General features: G+C 45.6%; 1 protein-coding gene across 7 annotated transcripts in view; it reads left to right on the forward strand.

Annotated features, from left to right (window-relative positions):
* Positions 1-25,423, forward strand: part of Fam171a1 (family with sequence similarity 171, member A1) — a 113,583-nt gene that overhangs the window by 53,446 nt on the left and 34,714 nt on the right. For 5 of the 7 annotated variants that reach the window (NM_001310434.1, XM_006497479.3, NM_001081161.2 and 2 more), the window contains exons 2-3: positions 10,567-10,794; positions 18,754-18,846. In NM_001310434.1, the coding sequence (NP_001297363.1) occupies positions 18,804-18,846 (43 nt within the window). In that variant the 5' untranslated portion in view covers positions 10,567-10,794; positions 18,754-18,803. The remainder of the gene's footprint in view (positions 1-10,566; positions 10,795-18,753; positions 18,847-25,423) is intronic. The other 2 variants (XM_006497478.3, XM_030251634.1) reach the window with 1 other exon arrangement.

A 25,423-nucleotide genomic window follows, 5' to 3' on the forward strand; every position in this document is an offset into this window, starting at 1 on the left:
ATTACTCTGAAGTAGAGTACTTCCTGGTGTGTAAAGGACCCTGGGTTCACCCCTAGCCCTGCAAAAGCTGGAAGATAAGGGTAGCTCGGCCCAGGACATTCCATGCCTTGCACACGAGCTGTGCAGAAATAGATGAGGCATGCTGTGTTATCACTATTATGTGTGAGAGGAAGATACAAAATCACCAAGGTACGGCCAACTCCTCATTAGAACCTGTCCAGAGGTCTCTTGGGATCTTTTAGGTTCTTTCATGTGCTATCTTAGCAGTCAAATAATCAGAGATCAGATGATTATAAAAATGTCTAATATGTGTCTCACTCTATGAGAAGTACCTCACACTGGTACCTCTCAGTAGCCGAGAGATTAGGAGCAGAGACATCGCCTATTTCTTATACAGGAGAAAAAATTCTACTTTGAAACTGTACGTTGTAAGTGGCAGAGCTGACACTAAATTCAGGCTGCCAGAGCCCAAAGCTCTGTACCCAAGAAGTACACTCTCTCAACTTCCATTTTTCTGTGACTAAGAAGCTGACAGTGTGGTAGCACTAGTAGTGGCAGTGCTGGTGGGTCATGATGCTAGTGGGGGTGGGTACCAATAGGGGGAGTTCGAATGGTGGTGATAGTGATGGTGAAGGGTTAATAGCGGATGACAGCGAGAGCAGTAGTGGTTGTGGTAAAGGTGATGGTTTTTAGACTGTTTCACAGGTAAGATTAGTAGGGTGCTTGCCATGTAGTGACATCAGGAAGAGTCTACTATCAGATGTGATATAAATATTGTTACCCGTCAGTCTTCCAGCAAAACCTACAATCTCTTCAAGGCAGTTGACATTGCTATTTTATGAACAAAGAGTGGTGGATTGGCAGAGGCTGTAAATGCCAGTTGTGGTAGTGTATCCTGGTAGGATTTGCTGAAGGAGGCAGAGGAAGGAGGATCATGAGTTCGAGGCCAGCCTGGGCTACACAGAGGCTGTAAACGTTTCAAGACCTGATTGAGTTAGCAGCATCGAATCCCTTCCCATACTGCTTTGCCACAAAATGGACACTCCAAAAATGTTCCTAAATAGACACTGATGTGGCTTGGAATGTCGGCTCCGTCTGGATCGTGCTTCGCAATGAAACAGCTCAGTGTAGCTTGTTAAATAGCTCCCTTTCTTTGAGAGATAAGCTCATATGTGTAACTTAATCGCCACATTGATTAAACTTGAGCTTCTGAGGGCGCCTTCATCTGTCTCTTGTACTATTTCAAGTGCCAGGGAGTCTCACACACTCGAGCCGTTCACAGCCTTCCAGCAGCCTCTTCCGCTGGCCCTTTCTTTCCCATTTTCTTTAATTCTCAAAGTAATTAATGAATCCAATTCCTCCCAGTTGCCTCCCGTTTAGCGCTTGTATGTGCTGAGCCTCTTCCCATGGGGAGATATGATTTGCTAAAATAACCATTATCATTCTCTTCAAATCTCAAGGCTTTGTGCAAAATAAATGCTATACAGTTTTGCTCTTACTGTATCCCTAGACCCCCTCTCCCCAGAGAAATGGTATAGGTGGAGCTGGAAATATGCACACACAATTTTTCCCCTACCCAGGTTGCCTTGGTAACCACTGCACTAGCATCTTCCAACAGATGTCTGAAGCTTGGCTGAGGTGTGTACGCTAGTTTTCCAGACATGTTTACCGTCGCTCATTAACTTAGGCATCCCCAGCATCTTCCATATCTGCATGACAGGAATCTGTGCCTTCCTGGGCATTTTTAAACACCAGTGAAGCAGCAGTACCTTAAAGCTGTGTCTGTTTGTCACCATATTGTGTCACTGTCCTTCTCGTGTTCAGTTATACGGTGAGCTTGTGAGCTCAGTGAACACATCTCATGTTTGCACTGCTGTGTAATTACCATTATCTATCGTACAGTGTCTGACAACAATGAGACTATTGCTAGACCTGTGAATATCCATCAGCCTCTATGGACAAGTTCTGTGAAGCTTGGACTGACCATGACTTTTTTCCTCTTTAACCATATTTACTATGTTTTATATCATTAGCTGTTTTAATTATTCTTTGGACAAGCCACATTATCTTTTTGCTGAGTAAGTCCTTAAGTGGTTCCTGATAGTACATGCAGAAGGCTGGGGTCGGATCAGTCTAGTTTGCTGTATAACTGATGAGATAGCTTATTTAGGTGAGATCATAGGAACATGATGTCTTTAATTTTTCCCATGAGCATGTGGTTATGCACGTAAATTATGCAAGTCCAGCAGTAGCTTTCAAAAGACCCTGAGATGTTTAGCTCAGGAACACCTTGGCTAGCTGCAAGAATCCAGCTATCCTAAATTTGCTCTGATGGCAGAAGGCACATGCTGAAGCAGCCCCAACAATCTTCCTTTTTATCATGCAGCATAACAGAGTGTGGATGACGGCTTACCTCAGAGTGAATGGACGGACTTTACAGGAGCCTTAGCCAGAACTTACGGGAGGGTGTTGATATTTTTCTGTTTCTATTATAGTGTGCTTCAAGTGAAAGTTATCCTGACACTTGAAAAATACAAAAGTAGGGATATGTGTGTGTGTGTGTGTGTGTGTGTGTGTGTGTGTGTGTGTGTGTGTGTTTCTGTGCCTGTGTTTGTGTGAGAGAGAGAGAGACACAAAGACAGAGAGAGACATATTCCTTTAACTGATGTATTTTTATAAATGTTTGGTATTCTACATCTCAACATTCTGACAAGTGGGTTAGAAATTCCTGCTCATTGGATACTCATCAGTTTGTGCTTCAAACAGGTTATGGACATATAGACAAAGGGGTAAAAGAATACACTGATTGGTTGCCCTGAGATCTTCTGGCCAAGCCAGAAGTGTGTGCATAGGAGACACAGAGAGCTCGAGAGGTTGAGGGAAGAGAGCACATCGTGTGCAGAGCCTGTCAAGACTGTGATGGGAGTAAGATGCTCTAAGAATGTGCGAGGAACCCTCACTGGCTCCCTGAACAGAGCTCTTCTCTTTGTTTCCCAAGCTGAAGCTGCTGTGTCTACCACATTGCAAGCTGAAGCTGCTGTGTCGACCACATTGCCTTCTCTCCCCGAGCTGCTGTGCGCGAGTCAGCTGGCTGGGGTGGTAGACCATTAAATGGTGCGCAGAATGGCGGTCTGTGTTCCCAAGGGCCGTTGTTGCAAACTTATCTTCTCCATGCTGCTCCAGTGGGTAGAAAGGAAGCCAGATACTGGTATAGAGATTGCAATACCCTAGTGAACACTAAGCAATGCTTTTAAGAATAAACTGAGCAGAGGTAGGAGTTCCTTATCACACATGACCTCAGATCAACAGAGAGGTTTGCAGAGGCTCTTTGTACCATCGACAGTGACAGGTGCTACCTGGAGAATAGCTGGAGAGGGCTGACTAGGGGTTTCTAGGGCCCTGCACTGAAGTGTGCCTGCACTGTCCATACTCTGTGGGGGGCCAGTACAGGGGTCTGACCTCTGCACTCACCAAGGTGAGTATTCCTTTTAGAATCAGACACAAGAATTGCCAAGTGCCATAATAAGGCTGGGAAGGGAATCCAAGAGCATACAAGTTATAGCAGATAATCATTAAGCTATGTGAAATGTTACTATCCTTCTTCGGTTTATATATGACACAATAATCTCTTTTTGAGGCAAGGAATTTTTATGTAGCTCAAACTTGTCTTGATCTCATATAGTTATTGTTACAGGTGTACACTAATTATACTAATTAATTAATACTCTAACACATAATCTAGTATAAAGTATATAATAGGTCTATAAAATATATGTGTAATTTTTACTGGACTTCATTCTCTCAGATTTGAAAACTTTAAATGATCTATTTAAGAAATAAAAGTAAATAATAGAAGATGCATGTACCCCATATGAAAGATAAATAAATTATGGGAATACAAGTGACAAAGTACATCTTAATTTTATCAGATCATTAAGTCAAGTAAGCCTTTTGTGTTTGTGAAAGAGATAAGACAGCCTGGTAGAAAGCTGTCCTGCACTTAGAAGGCCTTCTCCAGCCTGCTTTTCCTGGCTATCTAGTGACAGAGATTCAAACCACACACTGCTGTGCTGAGACCCAAGTAACAGAAGCACACATATCTTAGATAAAAGAAGAGCAAGGGTCTGGTAAAACTCTCGTTTTAGACAATGTTTTAAGTGACTAAATGATCTTTTACCATTTCAGTTAAGAGCTGTGAAGCCCATGGTGAATCTGCTAGATTGGGGTTAAATATAGCATATCATAGTGTTGGGTGCTCAGAGTGGTGACTTCCTGCTCAGCTGCTCTGCCTGCTGCGGGGCACTTCCCAGAGCGCCAGACAACATGACATCAGAGAGCAGGCCTGCAAGGGAGAAGTGGCTTTCTTTCTACAAGGCTCTGAGAACCAAGCCAGAGAGATGTCAGATTTCCTGCTAGGATGGACTACTGTGGAAATTCAGCTCAAAAATATTTTAGGAAAGGAAAAGTTAAAACCCAACCCCAAAAGAAAGCCAGTTTGGAGAAATTCGGAAGGGAAGCCAAAGCTCTAACAGGCAGCCACCAGCTCCACACAAGTCACCACCTCTCCAAGTCAGGTCCCACAACTTCCTAGAGCTTGTTAGACTCAGTGTTGAGAGTGCAGAAGGGTGGGGGGTTAAAAAGGCAAGCGAAAATTTCTCCCAGCTTTGGTCCAGTGAAAACCTTCAGTGTTCTGGACGGTTCTGCACCAGTGAATGGTTTTAAAGGAGTGATAGAAAATGCTTAATTTGATGCTTGGATGATATATTATAAAATAAATGTATTCCATCATTTATGTAAAAATAAAACAGACATTATTTGAAGCTGAAGGGGGCTGGGAAGAAAGCAAGCATGTTTTCTGCCTTTTTTTGTGTCTTCAGGCAATTTTATCAAATCCCAGTTTCGGGAATCCCTGCCTGTGTGGGGATTACATACCATAATTCCGTCCTCTTGTCCCTGCAATTATGTCAGCTTTTAACTTACTGCTTGGAGCCGCCTCCTCCCTTGCCAACAATTTGAAACAGCCTTGTTGCACTTAGTTCTAAATCTGTGACAGTGAGAGAGGAAATGTCCAAAAGATAATGCTGGACTTCTGAAAGATAATGTTTAGTTTCCTGCCCACAAGGCAGATGCTCCCTGTACTGCTTAAAATGGACTAGTCCGTGCCCACAGAGCCAAACTGTTCATGTCTGCCAAGAGCAGAGGCGCTGTGAATGAAGGCAGGGAAAATTCCTCAACATACACTGCCTCCCACTTCCAGACTCTGGGACTGGCAAAACCTGAGACTGAGTTAGAGGTGCTGGCTGGCTAAATTCCTGACTAGAAATAATTCACTGTATGAGTGTATGAGGCAGGAAGAGGCCTGAGCAACTACCTCTTGGGTTCCCTCAGTCTGAGTAGACAGAGTAGAGATCATAAGGGAAGGCTTGGGGTAGGGGGAAGGCCTGGGGTAGGGGGAAGGCCTGGGGTAGGAGGAAGGCCTGGGGTGGGGGAAGGCCTGGGGTAGGAGGAAGGCCTGGGGTGGGGGAAGGCCTGGGGTAGGAGGAAGGCCTGGGGTGGGGGAAGGCCAAGGGATGTCGTTGAGAGAGATTCTCCTGGTCACTGTTCAGTCGGTCGGTCCTGGATGGTCCAGCATCCGGGAGAGCAAACAGCACTACTCCCTCTAGCAGTCTTCATGAGAATAGAAGAGAGACCCACATAAAACTTTTGTGTATCACAGAACATCTGAGAAGGCAGGCTCAACACCAGAGCAGGTTCCTAGCCATATGGCAAGAATGTCCCTCCACAGTTCCAAACTGGACAACTCCCCTGTAGTCTTTTGGCCAATGGAAGAACCTGCATCTATCCTCCAGATCAAGTACAGTGTGTCAGTATGTCAACCCAGCAGAGTCTGGGCTGTCCCCTCTATCTGTATGAACCCAGCAGAGCCTGGGCTATGCCCTCTCTGTCTGTATGAACCCAGCAGAGCCTGGGCTATGCCCTCTCTGTCTGTATGAACCCAGCAGAGCCTGGGCTATCCCCTTTCTGTCTATATGAACCCAGCAGAGCCTGGGCTATCCCCTCTCTGTCTTGGTGACCAGGGAGCCTGGGAAGGTGCAAGCTTACCCACGCTGCTCATTTCTTGCCTTCCTCTCACAACCCTGCTTGTCATTTCTCCCGGAAAGTACTTCCAGCTGAACCCCATAACCAATAACCAGGAAGCCATGTCCATCCCAACAGTGGTTCTGGCCCAACCACAGATGGAAGTCTCTTTCCCAGCATCCCCACCTCAACAAATGTTGTCCTGGCTTCCTGGGCCCTCTGATTTCTGGAATTTCAAGACCCAGGGCTGAAGGCCAGTTTTGTTACTAGGCTATGCAGCTTGCGGTCTGCATGATGGATGGTGAGGGGTTGAAGTAGGGCAGCGTTGACAGGATACACAGTGGAGGCTATCTGGGAGATGTGTGTTTTGGAATCAAACTCAACAGAACCCAGCAATAGATACAAACAATAAGGAACAAACAGAACGGTGTCCCAAGTTCAGATTAGAAATCAGATGTCCCTGCTTCAAAGGGTACTCTGAGCTCCCACTGAACAGCAAAGAAGCAGGATACGGCTTCTTGAGAGCAATTCTATTTTTATTCATGTATTATTCATCTTTTAACAATTGCATACTTAAAGACAGCCTACCGTGATGATATCCACCCCTGGTTCCCTCTTTCTTGCCCCTCTCCCACTCTTACTGACTGCTGCTTGCCCAGAAGACTCCTCCCACTCTGATGTCTTCTGTTTGCTTGCTTTATTTTATTTCTTGTGCCGATAACCATGGCTGCTGCGTTTTCGTGTCTGTGACAGTCATGTCATGGCTGGAAGACAACGTTTAATAATGCTCCTTACCCAGGGCCAATTGTAGACTCTTCCTTTCAGAGTTAAAGAGGGAGTCGTGTTGATAAACAGAGCCTCACACAGTCAAATGCCCCTTCCAGATGTCAACAGTAGGATGACTTTTGCTGACTGGATAGTCTAATGCAGCGTATTACTCTACAAAACCTGTATCCCCATCAGCGTGTAGGGTAGTGCTTCTCCACCTTGAAAACAGTTTCTCATGGTGGGGTGACCCCAACCATGAAATTACTTTATTGCTACTTCATAACTGTAATTTGCTACTGTTATGAATCTTAACATGTCATGCTAAGTCAGTGCTAAGTGATGTCTTCCAAAATGTATCACAGAACATAAACAAAGTGGCCCGTATTAGAAGGCATGGACATGGTGGAGTCTAAGAGGCTGGCGAGAGGGAATGTCCTCTTGCTCTGTTTGCTCACAAACCACATCTTATCATACAGTGCAGAGAGATCAGAAGCTTTAATCCCAATTGTTAGTAAATGTTACATTACCATAAAATTGCATGAATCATCAAAGGTTGCCTGGCGACACCCTTCCCACTCGCCCACTTCCAGGGGTTTTTTTATAATGTGAATATTACTGAAAACTGAGTTGATTTGTGTTATAGTTTAGCATATTACTTGGGTGGCAAGGAAGACCAACTTAAGTAAGAAACTCTCTGTGTTATACATGTGTGCTACACCGCCTGCAGAAAGACAAGACTGGGGGATTGACTGTGTATGGCATATCCCATCCCTAATTTTCATGCTGTGGCCTTGATCCTTTTTATTATTTTTAAATTTATTTGTTTAGGATAGGATGTGCATGCTCCAGCATTCATGTAAAAGTTTAAAACAAAACAGAACAACAACAACAAAACACTTTCAAGAATTGTTTTGGGGGCTGGAGACATTGTTCAGACGTTACTAGTGGTTGCTCTTTTTTTTTTTTTTAATATTTTTTTATTACGTATTTTCCTCAATTACATTTCCAATGCTATCCCAAAAGTCCCTCATACCCTCCCCCCCCCACTCCCTACCCACCCATTCCCACTTTTTGTCCCTGGCGTTCCCCTGTACTGGGGCATATAAAGTTTGCATGTCCAATGGGCCTCCCTTTCCAGTGATGGCCGACTAGGCCATCTTTTGATACATATGCAGCTAGAGTCAAGAGCTCCAGGGTAGTGGTTAGTTCATAATGTTGTTGCACCTACAGGATTGCAGATCTCTTTAGCTCCTTGGGTACTTTCTCTAGCTCCTCCATTGGGGGCCCTGTGATCCATCCAATAGCTGACTGTGAGCATCCACTTATGTGTTTGCTAGGCCCCGGCCTAGTCTCACAAGAGACAGCTATATCATGGTACTTTCAGCAAATGCTTGCTAGTGTATGCAATGGTGCCATCGTTTGGAGGCTAATTATGGGATGGATCCCTGGATATGGCAGTCTCTAGATGGTCCATCCTTTTGTCTCAGCTCCAAACTTTGTCTCTGTAACTCCTTCCATGGATGATTGTTTCCAATTCTAAGAAGGGGCAAAGTGTCCACACTTTGGTCTTCGTTCTTCAGTTTCATGTGTTTTGCATCTTTGAGAGGACCCAGATCCTATTCCCAGCTCTCGAACATTCTGTCATTCCAGTCCTAGCGGACCACTGCCCTCTTCTGGTCTCCATAGGCATTGCATGTATGTGGTATACAGACATACATGCAGGCAAGCACAATACCTATACATATAAAATAAAAATAAAGGTTAATTTAAAAAAAATAAAAAAGGTTAATTCTCTCCTTCTACCATGTGGGTCTAATCCAGAGAGCCTAGCTCTGCACGGTCTGTGTCTGAGCCTCTATGGTCACTTGTATGATCTCCTGGTTCCTACCTCCCTCAACGTTCCCAGTTACCACCAGCTTTTCAGATTGAAGGCAGCTTAACACATGAAGCAAGTGGTGGGTGGGTGGGTGTGCCAGGTTCACTCCTTTCCTGAGCATAAAGCATTTACAGGAGTGGGCACCTCTTTTGAAATAGTGTCTAGCTCTGGAGTTGCCCCCGTCAGTTAATGCCTACTGAGGCTGGAGCCTGCTCCATCGTCATCTCCTCCCTAGATTGTTAGATTGCCTGAGCCAGATGCTCATTCTGAATACTTGCCTCAGGCTCAGAACATGTGTCACCCAGACCTAGAGGTTTCTATAGCACAAGTTTGATATCCACAAACTGCCTGACTCCTCTGTGACTTCCAATAGCTCTTACATGAAGCTCGCAGAGTAATCTGACCCCTGCTTGCCCAGCATCCTCTCGGACCCTTTGCATCTTGCATAACCCACTATGGCTTCTCCTGGAAGTGCCTCCTTGTCTTGCTTCTGAGACCTCCCTGGCTCTCTGCAGCTGTTGCATTTGCTTGGTACTTGCCTGTCTTCTTTACCACCCATGCGTGCTGTGACAGTTGCAGCCCTAGGGGCAGAGTCAGAGCTCAGTAAGCATCTCATGCCTGAATAAAGGGAAATCATTCATTTCATTTTAATTTGTCAGCAGTGTAGACCTGTGTATTTTCAACCTTGATTATCTGCTTTTGCTAGTATTATTGACTTGGTGCTGTCCCTCTGTACACATATCTGACCTCTTTATGCTTCCAACCTCCTTTTGCCACATTCTTTAGGGCCTCCCTTTAAAAACAAAAGTGTGTGTGTGTGTGTGTGTGTGTGTGTGTGCAAATGTCGGAAACATGGGCATGCACATATGTATATGTTTCTGAGGGCCTCGAGGTAGAAGTCTTCCTCTATCATTGTCTACCTTTTCTTTTGAGACAGTGTCTCACCAAACCTAGAGTTCACCAGTTTGACTAGTCTGGCTTGTCAGCAAGCTTGGGAATCCTCATGTCTCCATCTCCACAACACTGATATTATGAGCATGCATTGCTATGCTTGCATTTTTATGTCCGTGCTGAGATCTAACCTCAAAACCTCCTGCTCACACAGAAGACGCTATACCTGTACCTGCCGAGCCATCTCCCCAGCCTTTAACACATTTGTGATGACCAAACAGCAGTACTGGCATGCTTATATCAGTTTTGCTGGGACAGTTGCAGAGCCCATCGTGAGTCTCCCAGCAACTGTAGCAGCCCGAGGCCGTGGGAGCTGGTGGCCAGCAAGCAGGAAGGATGAATGAATATCTAACCTGTTTCCTAGTGTTGTGCTGCCTCTCAGTTATCTGTCACATGAGCAGGAAAAAAATAAAGGACGAAGCAGCTTGTGGGGAAAAAATAGGAAGTTTTTATTTCTTAAAGTTTTTTTTTTTTAATTTTAGGGTTAAAAAAAGTTTTGTTTGTTATTTTTATTTTCCTAAGTTTTAATAATTAAGAAAATGACCAGGGGACTCCCATCCATTGAGATGGCTCAGCAGTTAAGAGTACTGATTGCTCTTCCAGAAGTCCTGAGTTCAATTCCCAGCAACCACATGGTGGCTCACAACCATCTATCATGAGATCTGATGCCCTCTTCTGGTATGTCAGAAGAGAGTGACAGTGTACTGATATGCATAAAATAAAGAAAGAATTAAAAGAAGAAGGGGGAGGAGGAAGAAGATGAAGAGGATGAGGAGGAAGAGGAAGAAAAACACGGGGTCAGAATTCCTTGTAAAAGAATGTAGTCCTAGACGTACTTAACATGTCCCATCTTTGGCCTACTGTCAGGGTTAATGTGCATTTTCTGTTTCCAGAGGTGACCTTGAAGGTGCACATTAGTGACGCCAGCACCCACCAGCCCATCGCAGATGCGCTCATTGAGATCTTCGCCAGCCAGGTGTCTGTTGCCTCTGGCACATCTGGCACAGATGGGGTTGCTTTCATCAAGTTCCCATACAAGCTTGGAAATCAGCTGATTGTCACTGCCACAAAACAGGCCTACGTGCCAAACTCTGCCCCGTGGAAGCCCATCCGATTACCGGGTAAGTGGTTCGCCCTTCCCAAAGACAGACCTCCTGTGGGTCGGTGGCCCATGATGAGATCAGACACTGATGCATTTTTCGAGGTAGGAGTCAGGCAGGGACATCTATATGCCAATTCTGTGAGTCACCTTCTTGTGTGCCATTATGTGGAGGCATGGTGGGACGAGTGTGTGAAGGTGGCTGGAGCCCCACCTTGTACACACACAGAGGTCACAGGTGCTCAGTTCTGTGCCCACGTTCCCAATGCTGTGCCGTGTGCGTGTTGACCAGCAGCAGTGTGAGCTCTAGGGCACAGCATCCTCTCTACTTCCTACAAGTCATAACTGCCCAGAACTCTCCAGAAAGTAAAGGGCAGTGGCCCCGTGCCTGTGCCAGGAGCTTTCCTCATTGCTGCAGCAGATGTCTGCTCAGCAGCGTAAGGAGGGACACATATGTTGTAAGAGAAAGTCTCTCGTGGTGGGAGGGCATGCAGCAAGAGCATGCGGTGACCATCCATGCTCTGGAGGCAGAAAAGGAGCCTTCTGTTTCCTATGCAGCCCTGGAAATCTCCCTGCCTATATTCAGGGTGGGTCTCCCACTGCAGTTAACCTAGTGTAGGCAATCCTTCACAGACTATCCAGACGTTTGTCTCTTTGGGGATTCTAAATCCTGTCAAGTTGACAGTAACACCATCACAAGCTAGAACCCATGGAAGGCCAGCAAAAAGATGGAAAGCCCTTTCCCTAGATTCCAGCTAAAGGAGATGTCTGACCTCCCCAGTGTACCATTGGATGTCCTGGGGGTGAGGCGTGCAGAGACTGTCTGGCTGCATCTGAGTAGCAGCTGTACAAGGTAGGGTCATGTTGCAGTTTACACAGGCTTCAGTCTCAGGCCTGGCAAACACTGAGCTGGACGCTCTAGTCACAACATTTTCAGCAACTGATTCAAATATCTGCCTCTGTTCTGTGTGGGCTTGTTTAAAGACACTGTCGGATAAACTCAGTTGACCTGCAAACACTGGGCTTAAGTGCTCAGCACCATAACCTGTATCTGAGCAGCATTTATCATTTATTCTCCCACAGCGCACACTCTAGCCTCTCCTCACTGTACATGGGGGCCACTTAAAATAGTGAGATCACCGCAGAAAGCACACATGTGAGAAGCCTGTTACAAAGAGACAAAGAGAAGACATTCACCAAGGGAGAGCTGAGACAGGCAGACAACCTGTTGCCCCATCAGCCTCCAAGCTGTATACAGGCACAAACACACGGAGACTGTCGATATGGGGGGGTGAGAGGAACAATTTACCAAATGTGTCTATTTGTAAACACAGGACCTGTGCATGGTGAGAATCAGCCATCTAATGGCTTTCATTTTGACTCCATTATAGGATTTGAAGAAAGGACATTGTTTCCATAATGTCCTTTTCTTGAATGAGTCTGATAATGGGAACAAGACAGTTTAATTGGAAGCGTTTTAGATACACCGTGAAAACACCTGGAACCGAGAATGGCCTTCCGCTAGCTGCCCCACCCGAGTGGGCCCAGAGGGGTTGTCAGAGCCTGTGTTTCTAGCTTCTGAAATGGAATTAATTGGCCTGAATCATTTCAAAAGACCTTCCCGAGCCTTTGGTTATTTGCTGACCTTTTCAGTATAATAAAGGCAGAGGCGCTCCTAACTAGCACGTAAAACAAGTGTGACCAGAATGAAACCTGGCCTCCACTGAGAAACCAAGTAAACTGTTGCTTTAGTGTGTATTTTTAGAAGTTGGGTCTCACACTTCTGGTATTCCAAACAACTGAGAAAAAAAAAGGCAAAAAGAACTGGGAGTTCTGAAATAGATGAGAGACCGCGGACGAGATACTTTCTTCACTGCGTGTTCCGGGTTTTAGTTCGCATAGATGTTCTTGAGAGAGCTTGGAGTGAATTCCTTTCCTCATCCTTAGCAATAACTCCTAGAAGCTGTGTTAGGTTTTCTCTTCTTCCCTGGGAGGCTTGCAGACTAAAGAAACGGATCTCAGCAAACAAGTCAGAGATCCACGAACTCCTCCACGTGAGCCGTTCTGTTTACTAAGGAGGATTCTCCTCCATCTCTGTCAATGGCAGGTCTTCCCATTGCTCTGGCAAAGAAACGGTGGTCCAGGACTACTGCACTGCTCTCTGACCAGGTTAATTGGCCTCCTCAAAAACACCCACCACATTGCTAGTACTGCATCTTAAAATGCATGTGCCCTGCAATCCCTGCACCCTAGAGCCATTAGCATTCCTTCATGCGCAGAAGAGCAGCTCTTGAGGCCCTGAGGAGCTGTTAAGTTAATCATTGCTGGGGGAGAAAGTGTCTTTCCCCACAGTGGTGTAGCCACTGGTAAGTTGAGCATGTGCCTCTAAATAACCCATACCCGGTGGGCTCTATCAGACCACCCTGACTAGACTCAGTGGCTCATAAAACAGCGAAATGTATGACAGATGGGTGGGAACTGGCTGGAGGGAAGAAGAAGGTGGTCAGCAACAGTGGGGATTGAAAGGATAATGACCTGAAAATGACCAAAATACGCTGTGTGCATGTGTGAAGTTACCACAGAGTTTCTGAATTAAATACATGTGCCCAATTACATAATGTGCTGCCTAAAATCCTTGAGTGGCCTCCAGGAGTTAAAAGTGACACACAGAGCCTCCTCCCTTGGTGACTTCTCCCTTTCCTATCATGAGTTCCCTGAAGGAGTCTGACTGGCACTTTCACCCTCTCTGTGTTATCTCTTTACCCCCTTCATGTAAAAACTTGTGTTGTATCTTGAAAACCCCAAGTGGGATGATTTTACTCCAGAAGTCGCCCAATATCCTGAGCAAAACAAGATGTTCCTTGCTCTCTAATTTGTTTTGTTTTTTTTAAAGAGGGGGGAGACAAGTTATAATTCAATGACAGAATGTTTGCTAGCATGTAGATGGATGGGGGTTCCATCCTTAGTGCTGGGGGGTTGGTGGGAGAATGGAGATCCTGAATATGTCCTTAGTGTAAAGAGTCATCAGTTAACACCCTCTCCAGAGTGGATAAAAATACCATGTACTGGAAACTGTGGGCCTCTTGGTCACCTCCCATCCCTGAAGCAATCTATAAATTTGGGTCCATAGCCTGGTGCTCCTGCTCCCTGCATCCCTTGCCTCGCATGGCAGACCCATTACAGAGACTACATCACTTGCATCCCTCTAAAAAGTAAGATTTGAGAAACAGTTTGTCAGGGCAACTTCTCTATAGATGGAAAGGCCAAAATGTTCCATGCGAGATGAGTTTTCAAAGCACATTGCCATGGTCCCCTAGTGTCTTAGTCCCTATTCTGTTGCTGTGGAGCGACCCCATGAGCAAGGCAACTCCTATAAAACAAAACATTTAATTGGAGGTTTGCTTGCAGTTTCAGAGGGTTAGTTCATTATCATCATGGCAGGAACTGGAGCAGTAGCCAAGAACACTGCATCCTGACCTGCAGGCATGGGGTGAGGGAGTCGGGGAAGATGAGGGGGAGACTGAGGGAGAGAGGGAAGGAGATATAAAAGTCTGGCATGGGCTTTGGAAACCTCAGAGCCCATCCCCAGGGACACATCTTCTCCAACAAGGCCACACCTACTCCAACAATGTCCCACCTTCTAATCCTTCTAATCCTATCAGAGCGTTCCACTCCCTGGTGACTAAGCATTCAATTATGTAAGACAATTGTGCCATCTTAGTGAGTTACAAGCCACGCCTAGTTCTAGATAAAGACACAGGTGGTCTCAGAGCTCACAAACCCCACTCCAGGCAGCAGAGAGTCTTGGGGCCAGTCAGGATGCTTCCTGGTTCTGGAGAGCTCTGAGAGGGAGCATGGCATGGAGAGGCAGGGGCAAAGCAGGCATTCTGGTACAGCCTACCCTTGTAGGCCAGCTGCTTTCTGTAAGTGACACCGTCCACAGAAGTCCTGGCCTTTCTGTCTAGCCAAGAGGCCTGCTTTATGTCATTAGGTAGAAAAAGTTACATCTAATGGTTAATATAACCTGTGAAATGTCCATAGAGATTGTACCCAGGGAGGCAAGGCGAGCTCCCAGCAGCCTTTGCTGTGGCTGTTTCTTCTTTTATTCTGGTCTTCACTCCTCTAACTTTGTCTGAACTGTTCATCCAACTTTGATGTCCCACTAATTGTGATTTACTTTTTTGTTTTTTCTTTTGTTTTGGGATGGTTTTGGTTTTGGCTGTTTTGGTTTGGCAGTGCTGAGGATGGAACCCAAGGCCTCAGGCATGCTAAGCAAGCGTTATATCATTGAGCTAAATCCAAACTGTATCCAAAATTTTCCTTCATGGGGTTGGGGTGGGGTCTTATTGAGTGGTGAAATACCGGCTTTAAAGTAGCTGTGCCATCTAAATAGACCTTAAATTTTCAATCCTGCCTCAATTTCCCAAGTAGCAGATGATCTTCATGTACCATAAAACATACCATTGTATGACTCAGTCTGTAAAACATTTTCTGAGCAAGCGTGAGGATCTGACTTCTGATCTCCATAACCAAGTACATAGTCCTCATGCTGTGGAGGCAGAGATGGGAGAATTTCTCACCATGTTTTCCAGGTAGTCTTGTCAACCAGTGGACTTCAGGGTCAGCGAGAAACATGTCTCAAAAAAATAAGGTGGAAAGCCGGGTGTGGTGGCGCATGCCTTTAATCCCAGCACTCGGGAGGCAGAGGCAGGCGGATTTCTGAGTTCGAGGCCAGCCTGGTCTATAAAGTGAGTTCCAGGACTGCCAGGGCTATACAGAGAAACCCTGTCTTTAAAAAAATAATAATAATAAGGTGGAAAGTAATATAGGAAGACACTGATGCTGGCCTCTGACCTCCATGTGCACATAAACACATATGCATCTACACACACACACACACACACTTGCACGCACACACATGCACACACGCACATACACACACACACCCCTACACACACCAAAACACACCATTTCAAAAATGCACGCTTCAAAATACCTGGCTAGTTCAGTTGGTAGAGTGTGAAACTCTAAATGTGCATCCTTCATGGCTTTGTACCTCTGTAATATCTCCATCATCTGTTTCCAGCATATTCCAGCACCCTCTATTAACTCTGTCCATTAGTTCTGACTCCCTATTTCCCATCTTTCCAGCGCCTAGCAACTTGTAAACTGCCTTTGGTCTCTGGCTTCGCCTGTTCTAAAGAGCGCATATAAATAGAGTTAGACAGTGTGTGGCTTCTATGCCTGCCATCCTCAGCATGTTTTCAAGGCTGTGATAATTAATTTGGTTATCAGCTTAGTGGGATCTAGAATTGTCTAGGGAAAGAGCCTCTGGCCATGCTGCGAGGGATTGTCTAGATTAAGTTAGTTGGGAAGACCAACCTCAGCTCCAGCTGGCACCATTCCATGGGCTTGGATCCTGAGCCGAATTAACAGGGAGAGCACCCTGTGCAGGAACACTGGCAGCTCCGTGAACCCAAATAAACTCTTCCCTACCTACGCCGCTTTGCTCACATATTGTCACTCAAGGAGGTAAGTGACTAATAGGCCCTCCTTCCTTAGAACATGTCACTTCTCCATGGCTCATCTGTATGTCTATAATATACTCATAATATATTCATAATGCCAAACTCGATCTGTTTCTCAGTTAACAAACACTGATTTGAGTTAATTCCTCTATGGACGTACATGTGTAAACATACATGAACGAGTTTTTGCATGAACATGTCTCGGTGCTTTTGGGCTCACATAGGGCAGAGAACTTGTTGGGCCACTGGTTGAATATCTGTATTGAATATCAGAGGAATTGTCAGATCATCTTCTGCAGCACTAAAATGCATTCTTATGTTTGCCATGGCACTGGCCACCTTCTGCCTGTTCTCTAGCTGTTCCCTGTGGGCTGTGGTCCTGTGTAATGAGTAATCCTGAAGGCACAGACCACAGACCGCATTTACGTGCTCTATTCAGAACAAAGCTGGCAATGGTCTTGGGATATAGCTACATCTAAGTGCACTGCCTGGGTGGAGGGGGTGAAGGAGAGGCAGGCATCACCTCCGAGGGCCTGTGGAGAGCCTGCACTGCCAAATCACTCAGACTGTTAACATTTCATCTTTCTAGGTCTTGATATTTCATAGACATTAGTGTTACTTCCTGATGTCATAGTGTATATCCATAATCCCAGCATGTGAGCTGCACTGGGAATTCCAGGTCAACCTCAGCTACATAGTGAGGTGCTGACTCAAAAATCAATTAGCTAGCTAATTAATCAATTAAATGGCTGGGGAGAAAGCTCAGGCAGTAAAGAGCTTACTGAGATGGTAGTTGCTCACTAAGTGACCCAGGCTGGCCATGATCTCACCTTATTACTACCCCATACCCATGTTAAAAAGCTGAGCGAAATAGGATGCTAGCAATCCCAGTTCAGAAGGCGCTGTCGAGACTGGGAGATCCCTGGAGCCCACTGGCCAGCCAGCCCTACCTAACCAGTGAGGCCCAGGCCAAGGGGGAAACTGGGTCTCAAAAGAACAAAGAAGAAATAACTTCTCATTACTTTTTTGGCTTGACTTGGCGCTTCTCTTACCTTGGTGATGAAGTCCAAGGTCCTGTGAGTTTCCATCCATGTAGCATAGTGGTTGACGGAAGGCACCAGAATGCAGATCCTAGCCCCCGGCATCTATCACCTGAGGGATATCTGGACAATCGCTTCCTCATCTATAAGCCCATTTCATTACTGAAGAGTGAACACCCACTTCTTAGGGTTGTTTCAATACTTGGATAAATTACCCAAGTCAGTGTTTCTAGAGTGACATGCGCCCTGTCAGGGAGAGCCTGCAAATCTTAGTCTACGGTGGAATTATTTGTTTTGTTTTGTTTTGTTTCCCTCAAATTTCATGTAACAGAATGCCTGACAACTGCAGAAAAGAAGAACTCATTGCGACTCACATTTAAAAAGAAATACTGTCTACTATGGTGAAGAGTCTCAGCTGCAGCAGTGTGAGGCTGCAAAGCGCATTCTGTCCACAGTCAGGATGCAAAGGACAGGCAGGAAATGCCCAAGGGTTGCCCCAGGGATACACTTCCTCCTAAAAGTGCCACAACCCTTCAGAGCAGCGCCACCAGCTGGGGGCATAGTATTCAAGCCCAGGTCACAGCCTAAAGCACATACATCTGCCAGGAAACTTGGAGACTTCAAGGATCTGTGTTAAAAGTCCAGATATTTGGGTTATAGTCTTAAAGTAATATAATTTGTGTGAAGTTATTACTCCGAGTTTGGGGAAACCGTCTTGGAGCATACTGTATACGTGAACCTAAACACATATTTTTGAGTCTCTTAATGCTTAAACCTAACATTATATACGTATGTATGTGTGTGTGTGTATGTATGTATGTATGTGTGTATGTATGTATGTATGTATACTCATATAGTATACACATAATAACTTTTAACATACTCCAGTGTCACAGGACCTTGTTACGTCACTAAAATTATCTTCAAGGGAAATGGAATCCAGGAGATAATTCAGTCATGCAAACAAGACCTGAATTTGTTCCCTGGCACTCACATAAAAAAACAGGAATGGAGGTGCACATTTTAACCCTTACCCAGAAGATGTCAAGACAGGCAGATCCCTGGGGCTTGTAAGCCAACCAGTCTAATCTGATCAGTCCCGGTAAGAGACACTGTCTCCCCCCAAACAAGGTGGACAGTCGTGAAGGACAACACTCAAAGTTGACCTCTGACCTCCACACATTTGCACCTGACCCCCCTCCCCCCCAAAATCAACTTTTTTCAAGTTGATTATGGCAAGACAGTAGTTATTATAAGGATTCCAGTACTGCCATTTCGCTAATCTTTTGGAAAAATCAATATTGGTGATTGGTTTGAAATCAGAAAGTAGGAAGCTTGCAGTGTTCCCAGACAGAGTGGGCTTCCGGGTTGAAGTGTCACAGTTCCCTTACGTCATCCACTTTGTCCCTGCAGTGTTTTCCTCACTGAGCCTTGGCCTGCTTCCTGAACGCTCCGCTACGCTGATGGTCTATGAAGATGTCGTCCAAATAGTCTCAGGATTCCAAGGTGCGTCTCAGTTTTAAAAAGAGAAGCAGCGCTGATTCTTTGGCCAAATGCTAACATTTGATGAGCAAAATTCTTTTTATTGGCTGTGGCAACAGTGAATTTATCCCCAGCTGGAACGCAACGTTTGTTGCCCCTGTGAGAAGTCTGCATTTCTGCTTTAAGTTGGCTGTAACATTACTTCTTCTAGAACCATCCTCTAAATGTACATGGGGAAAGAAAGGAGCCCCCTGCTTAGCTCCCATCACCTCTCCTTCCTAAGAAAAGAGTCTGATTATTATTTGGGTCACTGTCCTGGTCCATGTTGCTCAATCTACATGGTCACTCACAATAGCTAGAAAGGGGGAGGGGACTTGTCTTGCTTGCCTTCTGTTTTTTAATGTGTTTCACAGTCATTGTAAACCCTCATCTCACCCCAGCCATGACTGGCTCCTAAGATGTGCTAATATGAAAGGTTCTGAGCACTTGCCCTCTTCCAGTCAGTTTTGGGATTCAAGTTGGGAATAATCCTCACACAAGATATCTTTCTGCAATGAGATCATTTCCTTCCTTCGTGGACTAGAGAACCCTCCTGTTTCCTGGCACTGCTGAGTGTTGATTTGTTGTGGTGCTTACATTTGCCTTCATTATCCTAAGGTTCAGTGATTTGGGTTCATATAAAAAAGGTGTGGGTTGGAAGTATGGCTTAAGAGTGGCTGCTTGTACAGAGGACCAAGTACAGTTCCCAGCATCCACACTGAGCAGCTCACAACCGCATAGAACTTTTTTTCTGGGGGAATTCAACCTCACCCTCTTCTTGCCTCTTTAGGGTACCTACACACACAGGTGTACACACCCACAAGACACATACACATAAATAAAAGATAAGTTCTTTATTATGCCTGACCATATATAGATCTTTACTGACAGCATTCCCTCACGGGACAATATAACAATTATTTACATAGCACTTCCAAAGTACTGTATGATTTAAAGGCTATATAGCATATACCTGTGATCTATATAAAACCCACTGTGCCATTTTCTAGGAGGGACTGCGGCATCCTGGAATTTTCAATGGCTACACGGGGTGCCCCACATCTATGTGGAGACCAGTGTACTTTATTCTTTAATGATGACGCCATGCCTCGCCCATCATTCTGAATCACACCCATCTAGGTGGCATTAGAAAATGAAGCAGGTTCATTGATTTCTTCGTTAGTGTGGAGCTGCAAGGAGATGTGAAGAGTTTACTTTAGAGCTACTGATTTTAGAGGATGGATTTGAAAATAAATGGGTGTCTGAAGCATTTATGACTTAAGTTTCAGAGAGAAACAAAGGTGCATATTTTATTGTCACCTCACAGTAAAGTTATTATGTCTTTCCTTTTTCACAAGAGTGCTGGGCTTGCATCTTCCCTGACACTCCATGGTCTGAGTCCATGGCCTCCGTACCTACAGTTCCTCTTCCATTAGCTTTGCCAAAGCTCGAGTCATTTGCAGCCTCCATATTGCCCAGCCGCCAAGACATGAATCATCACTGCATCCTCTTGGCGTTGCATGTCAACAGAGGTAGCAAGCATCGCCATGTCAACAGAGGTAGCAAGTTGCTCCCCATTCTGAAACTGCCCCCCCTTGATTCAGCACCTTTATTTTCTGTCTTGACTCTTGGTCACTCTTTGAGGGAACTCTAGTAGCTTCTTTGGGCCCCCAAGCTCCTACCCTACCCTTTTCTAGGCTCTGGGTGTCAATATTCTCTAGATATTGATTACCTCCAGTCCCCTGTTTCAAGGGGAAGTTGAACTTCCAAGGTGAAGGCTCAGAAGCAACTGATGGTTATACATGTCACCTTGGATATCTAATAAATTATACACATCGAGCTCTTGGGGGTGTGCAATTTGCTAGAACGTCTGTCTCCATAGATGGCGTGAATACAAAGTGTAGTTGGTCAGGCTGAACCTTGCTAGGCTTCCTCTCCATCCTTATTGTCACCATAGTTTCCCTGACCCTAAGCTTCTGATGACAGTCACCCAGTTGTTGCTTGTCACAAGCTGGGATTGGGATAGGTGTTGAAGCCTGTGGGTTTCCTGAAGAAGCAGGTTTCTTGTGCCCATTTTTCCTCCACGCCATGTGAGAATCGCCTCTTCACTGAACCCTGTCCTGTGCATTTCACACTGGCCGGGGTTGGTGTGTAGGGTGCAGAAAGTAGACACACCGGATTCTGTCATGGTTGTGCATGCTCCTTGCGACTGCCTCTTGTACTCCTTACTGTCTGTCAGCCTTGACAGCCAGCTCTCTTGTCTTGTGTCTCTGGGAAGGACCCTGAAGAACCCTAGAGTCCCTCTCGTGCACTGTCTGTGAGCACTCACCTTCGCCCTGTGCAGCATTCTGTGTGACCTTCAACCCCCTTTCAGACCTCCTTCCCCATCTGAGTCACCTGGAACTGCTCTTTCCTGCCTGCCCACGTTACCCGTCTGTGCTCACAGGACCCGGGTGGATCTCTGCACATGCTTGCAGCCCACATGCTGCTCTGAAATCACTGCACTAGGGGTAGGGTTGATACAGTTGAGAAGCTGTACTTCATGCCTTGAGTATTTCCTTCCCCCATGTCTGTCACACACTGGATGCTGATTTAATCTTCCTGGGGCTGAGCGCTGGTCCTTTCTCTTCCTGGTTGCTGTCTCACTCCTCACGATGCTGTCTCACAGGCTGGTATGATACAGCCTCTGTCTGCTGAGTCCATCCACATAGACTGTGTTTAGTCCAATTCTGTTTGTTTTGCTCTGTCCCATCTGGGACATCCCACCTCAAAGTCCACACTGTCTTTAACCTCTCCATTCGCAGCAAGGTCAGGCTGCAAACGAAACGCTCCAAGCCTTCTGAAGGGCACACTGGCTGTAACTCTAAAGTCCTAACCCACTTCCTACAGGGAGACCCAACTCTTAAAGGACCTCTCACCCCCCAAAACAGTGCCACAAAGCTACAGACCATGGTGTGTACGGCAGTTAACTGTAACATGTACCATTCCTCATCAGCTAAGTTGTTGTATCACCACCTTGGTTTCCAGGCCCTGTGCCTGCTTCTTAACAGGGACCCAGTGAGCCAATGAATAATTAGGTAATCAAGGGAATAATCAAAATTCATCTGCTCCCTGTGCGTCCCATGTAGACAGTTTCTTCATGATTGCTTTCTGTTTTTTGTTCAAGTGAATTAGGGCAGAGGGTACAGTTAACACACACATGAGAAGGGGGGATTGGCATACATTCAGATAGCTTTGTTATAATTAATTGATCAGTATATGCCCACCCCTGCTTCCTGCATCTAATCGGAAGCCACCTAAGAACCATTTCTTCCGTTCCATAGTTTCTTGCCCATACCAGCTTCCTACTTGATTAATTTTATAACTTACAATTTTATAACTCCCTGAGCTTGAAAGATTTAATTATACTGTTTCTTATCTCAACGAAGTTGAGGCAGGGCAGTGATAACAATGCATCACTTAATTTTATTCAAAGCTTTTCCTACTGGGAAGGAAGGCCGTAGGTAGTTGAGGAAATAGAAATCTGCCATCTTTGCTAAGTCAGTTCCAAAACTAGTGTGATACCAGATTTACGGGTGATGCATACAGTGTTCTATCCTCCGCTGGTCACAGCTTGCTGCTTATGCCATCTTTCAGTGGATATAAATTATCTAGCACTATAAGCAGGTTGCCTATGTGTGTTGCTCAGATGCCATGACATGCCAGCCCATCCTGGGAGGGCCCCCAAGCTTGATGATGGTTCACCTAGAAACTTCATCCTACCAACTATGTGAAAGGTCACATGATGCTGCTCTAAAGGAAAAGCTTGGACAGAATAAAGGCCACGAGGCCAGATGGATACCAGCAACAAAAGAGAAAGGAGGCCATTGTTTCCACACATGTGCATGAAATGTCAATAGAAGGTTTAACATAACTATACCTGAATAAAAAACATTAATGAGAGCTTCTCTAAAAAAAAATAGAAAATATTATCCACTTGTCTTATCTGTAGATACACTGGATGGCATTATGTAAATTCTAACCCTATACACCAAAAAACCAATTCTCATCAGGGTAGGCAGAGTAATGAGTGTGTCTGCAAAGGTAAGCTACACAATAAATCCATGTCTCTAATGAAATTGTCATAGCACTCAACAGCCCTTGCATTTTAAAAGTGAGGCAAATTGTTGTGGCATGAGTGTTGCTGTGGCTTTGTGAAGAAGGCTTACGACTGTGAGAGAAAAGGAGTGGGCTCACAGAGTGACTGGCCTGCTGCGAGGGGAACTTCCCTAAACAGGCTGTGTCTGAAAATGTTTTACGTGTAAAATGCTGGCAGATTTCTTTCTGACTCGTCATTAAGACTGATGAAAGAATGAAATGAGAGAGCATTGGTAGGTTCTTCTAGAGAGTTTTGTGTGCGTGGCTAAAGAACAGATCGGTTGGGATCTTCTGGAGATAGGTTTGGGGAAGAAATCAGAAGCAAACCCTGAGAAATGAAGAGATTCGGAGAGATGAAGGGGCCGCGGAGTTAGCTTCATGGATAGAGTACTTGCCACACAAGGTTGATGGCCTGCATTCAGATCTCCAGAACTCACTAAAGAGACTGGCACAGTAATACACAGTCTGGGATACAGTACCCCACTGGGATTGTGGGGTGGACGGCAGACTACCCAGAAGCTTGCGAAGCAGACAGCAGGCTTTGGTAAGTAAACAACAAGAGAAAAACTGACCACCCAGGTTACCCTCTGACCTCTGCGTGTACACACTGACCCCCAATGTTACCCTCTGACCTCTGCATATACACACTGACCCCAGGGTTACCCTCTGGCCTCTGTGTGTACACACTGATCCCCAATGTTACCCTCTGACCTCTGCGTGTACACACTGACCCCAAGCTTACCCTCTGACCTCTGCGTCCACGCTGTAGCATACACATGCCCATGATCATACTTACAAACACATACTTTTTGAAAGATGGTAAGAGATAAATGAGAGCAGACTGGAGACCCATCCTGCAACTCTCACAGCCCCCCAGAAGTTTCTCGTTCCCTGAATAATTTCTTTCTGTTCCACTAAGCACCTACTAGGAGCCTCTCCTACCACGCATGCTGACACCCTTAGCCGTCTCCTTGTCTCCGGCTTCTGAGGGGAAAGTACAGTTCCCAGCGGATGAAGTGTTCACTTTTCTTCTTGTCCCTCCTCCTGTACATGGTACCAGCATCGTCTCTCACTGCTTCTCTGTCCCCAGTGGATCAATCCCGTTGCCCCTTATCCAGCCTGCTTCCCTGTGTGCAGATTCTTCCATCAATCAGCATTCTCTGCCTTTCTGACTCAAGATGTTGTCCTTCAAAGAGAAACCCTTTTTATGTTGCATTTTTCCCTCAGGAAACATCTTGTTTCCTTTCCCTCTCAAACTTTGAGAAAGAAAAACAATCACCCTTGCCACACAGGTGCCATTAAGCTCCCCTAAACTTGGCTGTTCTTCTGAATTCTCTTGCTCAGTTCCAGGGCTTGGGGCCATCAGATCCACATCTCTCCAGTCACCACTGTCCTGCCTGACTTCCCCCAAGCTTCACACTCTATTGTGTCTTCCTCCTTGCACCTGTCTCTCAGCCCCATCTCTGGCTGCCGCTGTGTTCATTTCTTCTCAGCTTCTGTTATGGGGTCTTACTTCCCTGTATAATTTCTATTCAGAAAGTGATTTCAACTGTAGCCCTGCTTCTGTGTTGACTCCCCAGTGTCACTGCCTTTCTTTGTATCTCTCATTTGAGCCTCTGTGCAACAGGCTCATCCTTAAATTCTTGCCACCCCGGACATCTGTCACCTGCAGGCCAACTCAGGACCAAGGTTTTGAACTGTGAGCACCTCGCCCGTGGCAGGCCTCCTCTCTGGCTCACATGCACCTCCTCAGGCTTGCCATGTGCGGTAGGCTGGCTTGAATCTCTGCATTTTCCTATCTGCTGTCTGGTCTCTTCTGCCCCTCCACAGCCTTCCAGACAGGGGCCACCTAGGGAGCTTCCTTCCAGGGCAGTCACGCATGTGCTATTAAAGTAGATCTTTTATTTCTGTCACCTCCCTCTTATTCTAGGATGTATGGCATCTGATAACCAAGCCATTTTGCTCTTTGCTCCCTTTCCTCTTGGGTTTCGGGAATACAGAAGTTTTGTCTTTCTCCTGTTTATATATCATGTGTCCACTATAAGACTCCATATAACACTCTTCATATGAGTTGCTTAAGTTATGAAGACTCATAGAATATAAAACAAGGTGTTCTCTACTATAGTAATTTCACATACACTGGGACACTTAGAAGTATCTGGGGCCATTGTCACATCTTGGTGACTGGCACTGGTATTTGATGGGTAGAAATCAGGACTGCTAGTCAATGTGTTAATATCCACAGGGCAACCACCCAGCAAAGAATTTCTGGCGCCCCAGAGTATTAATGGTTCTAATCTAGTTTCAACTAAGTCAGAGCATTGTTGAAACATAGCAAGTTACCAGTCGTGACTCACCACGTTCAGTTCCATAGGTGTTACTGAGTAGCAGACATACGGTGCACACTCTTTTTCTCATTGTGCCT

The sequence above is a fragment of the Mus musculus genome, chromosome 2 (genome assembly GCF_000001635.26).
Source record: "Mus musculus strain C57BL/6J chromosome 2, GRCm38.p6 C57BL/6J".
NCBI lineage: Eukaryota > Metazoa > Chordata > Mammalia > Rodentia > Muridae > Mus > Mus musculus.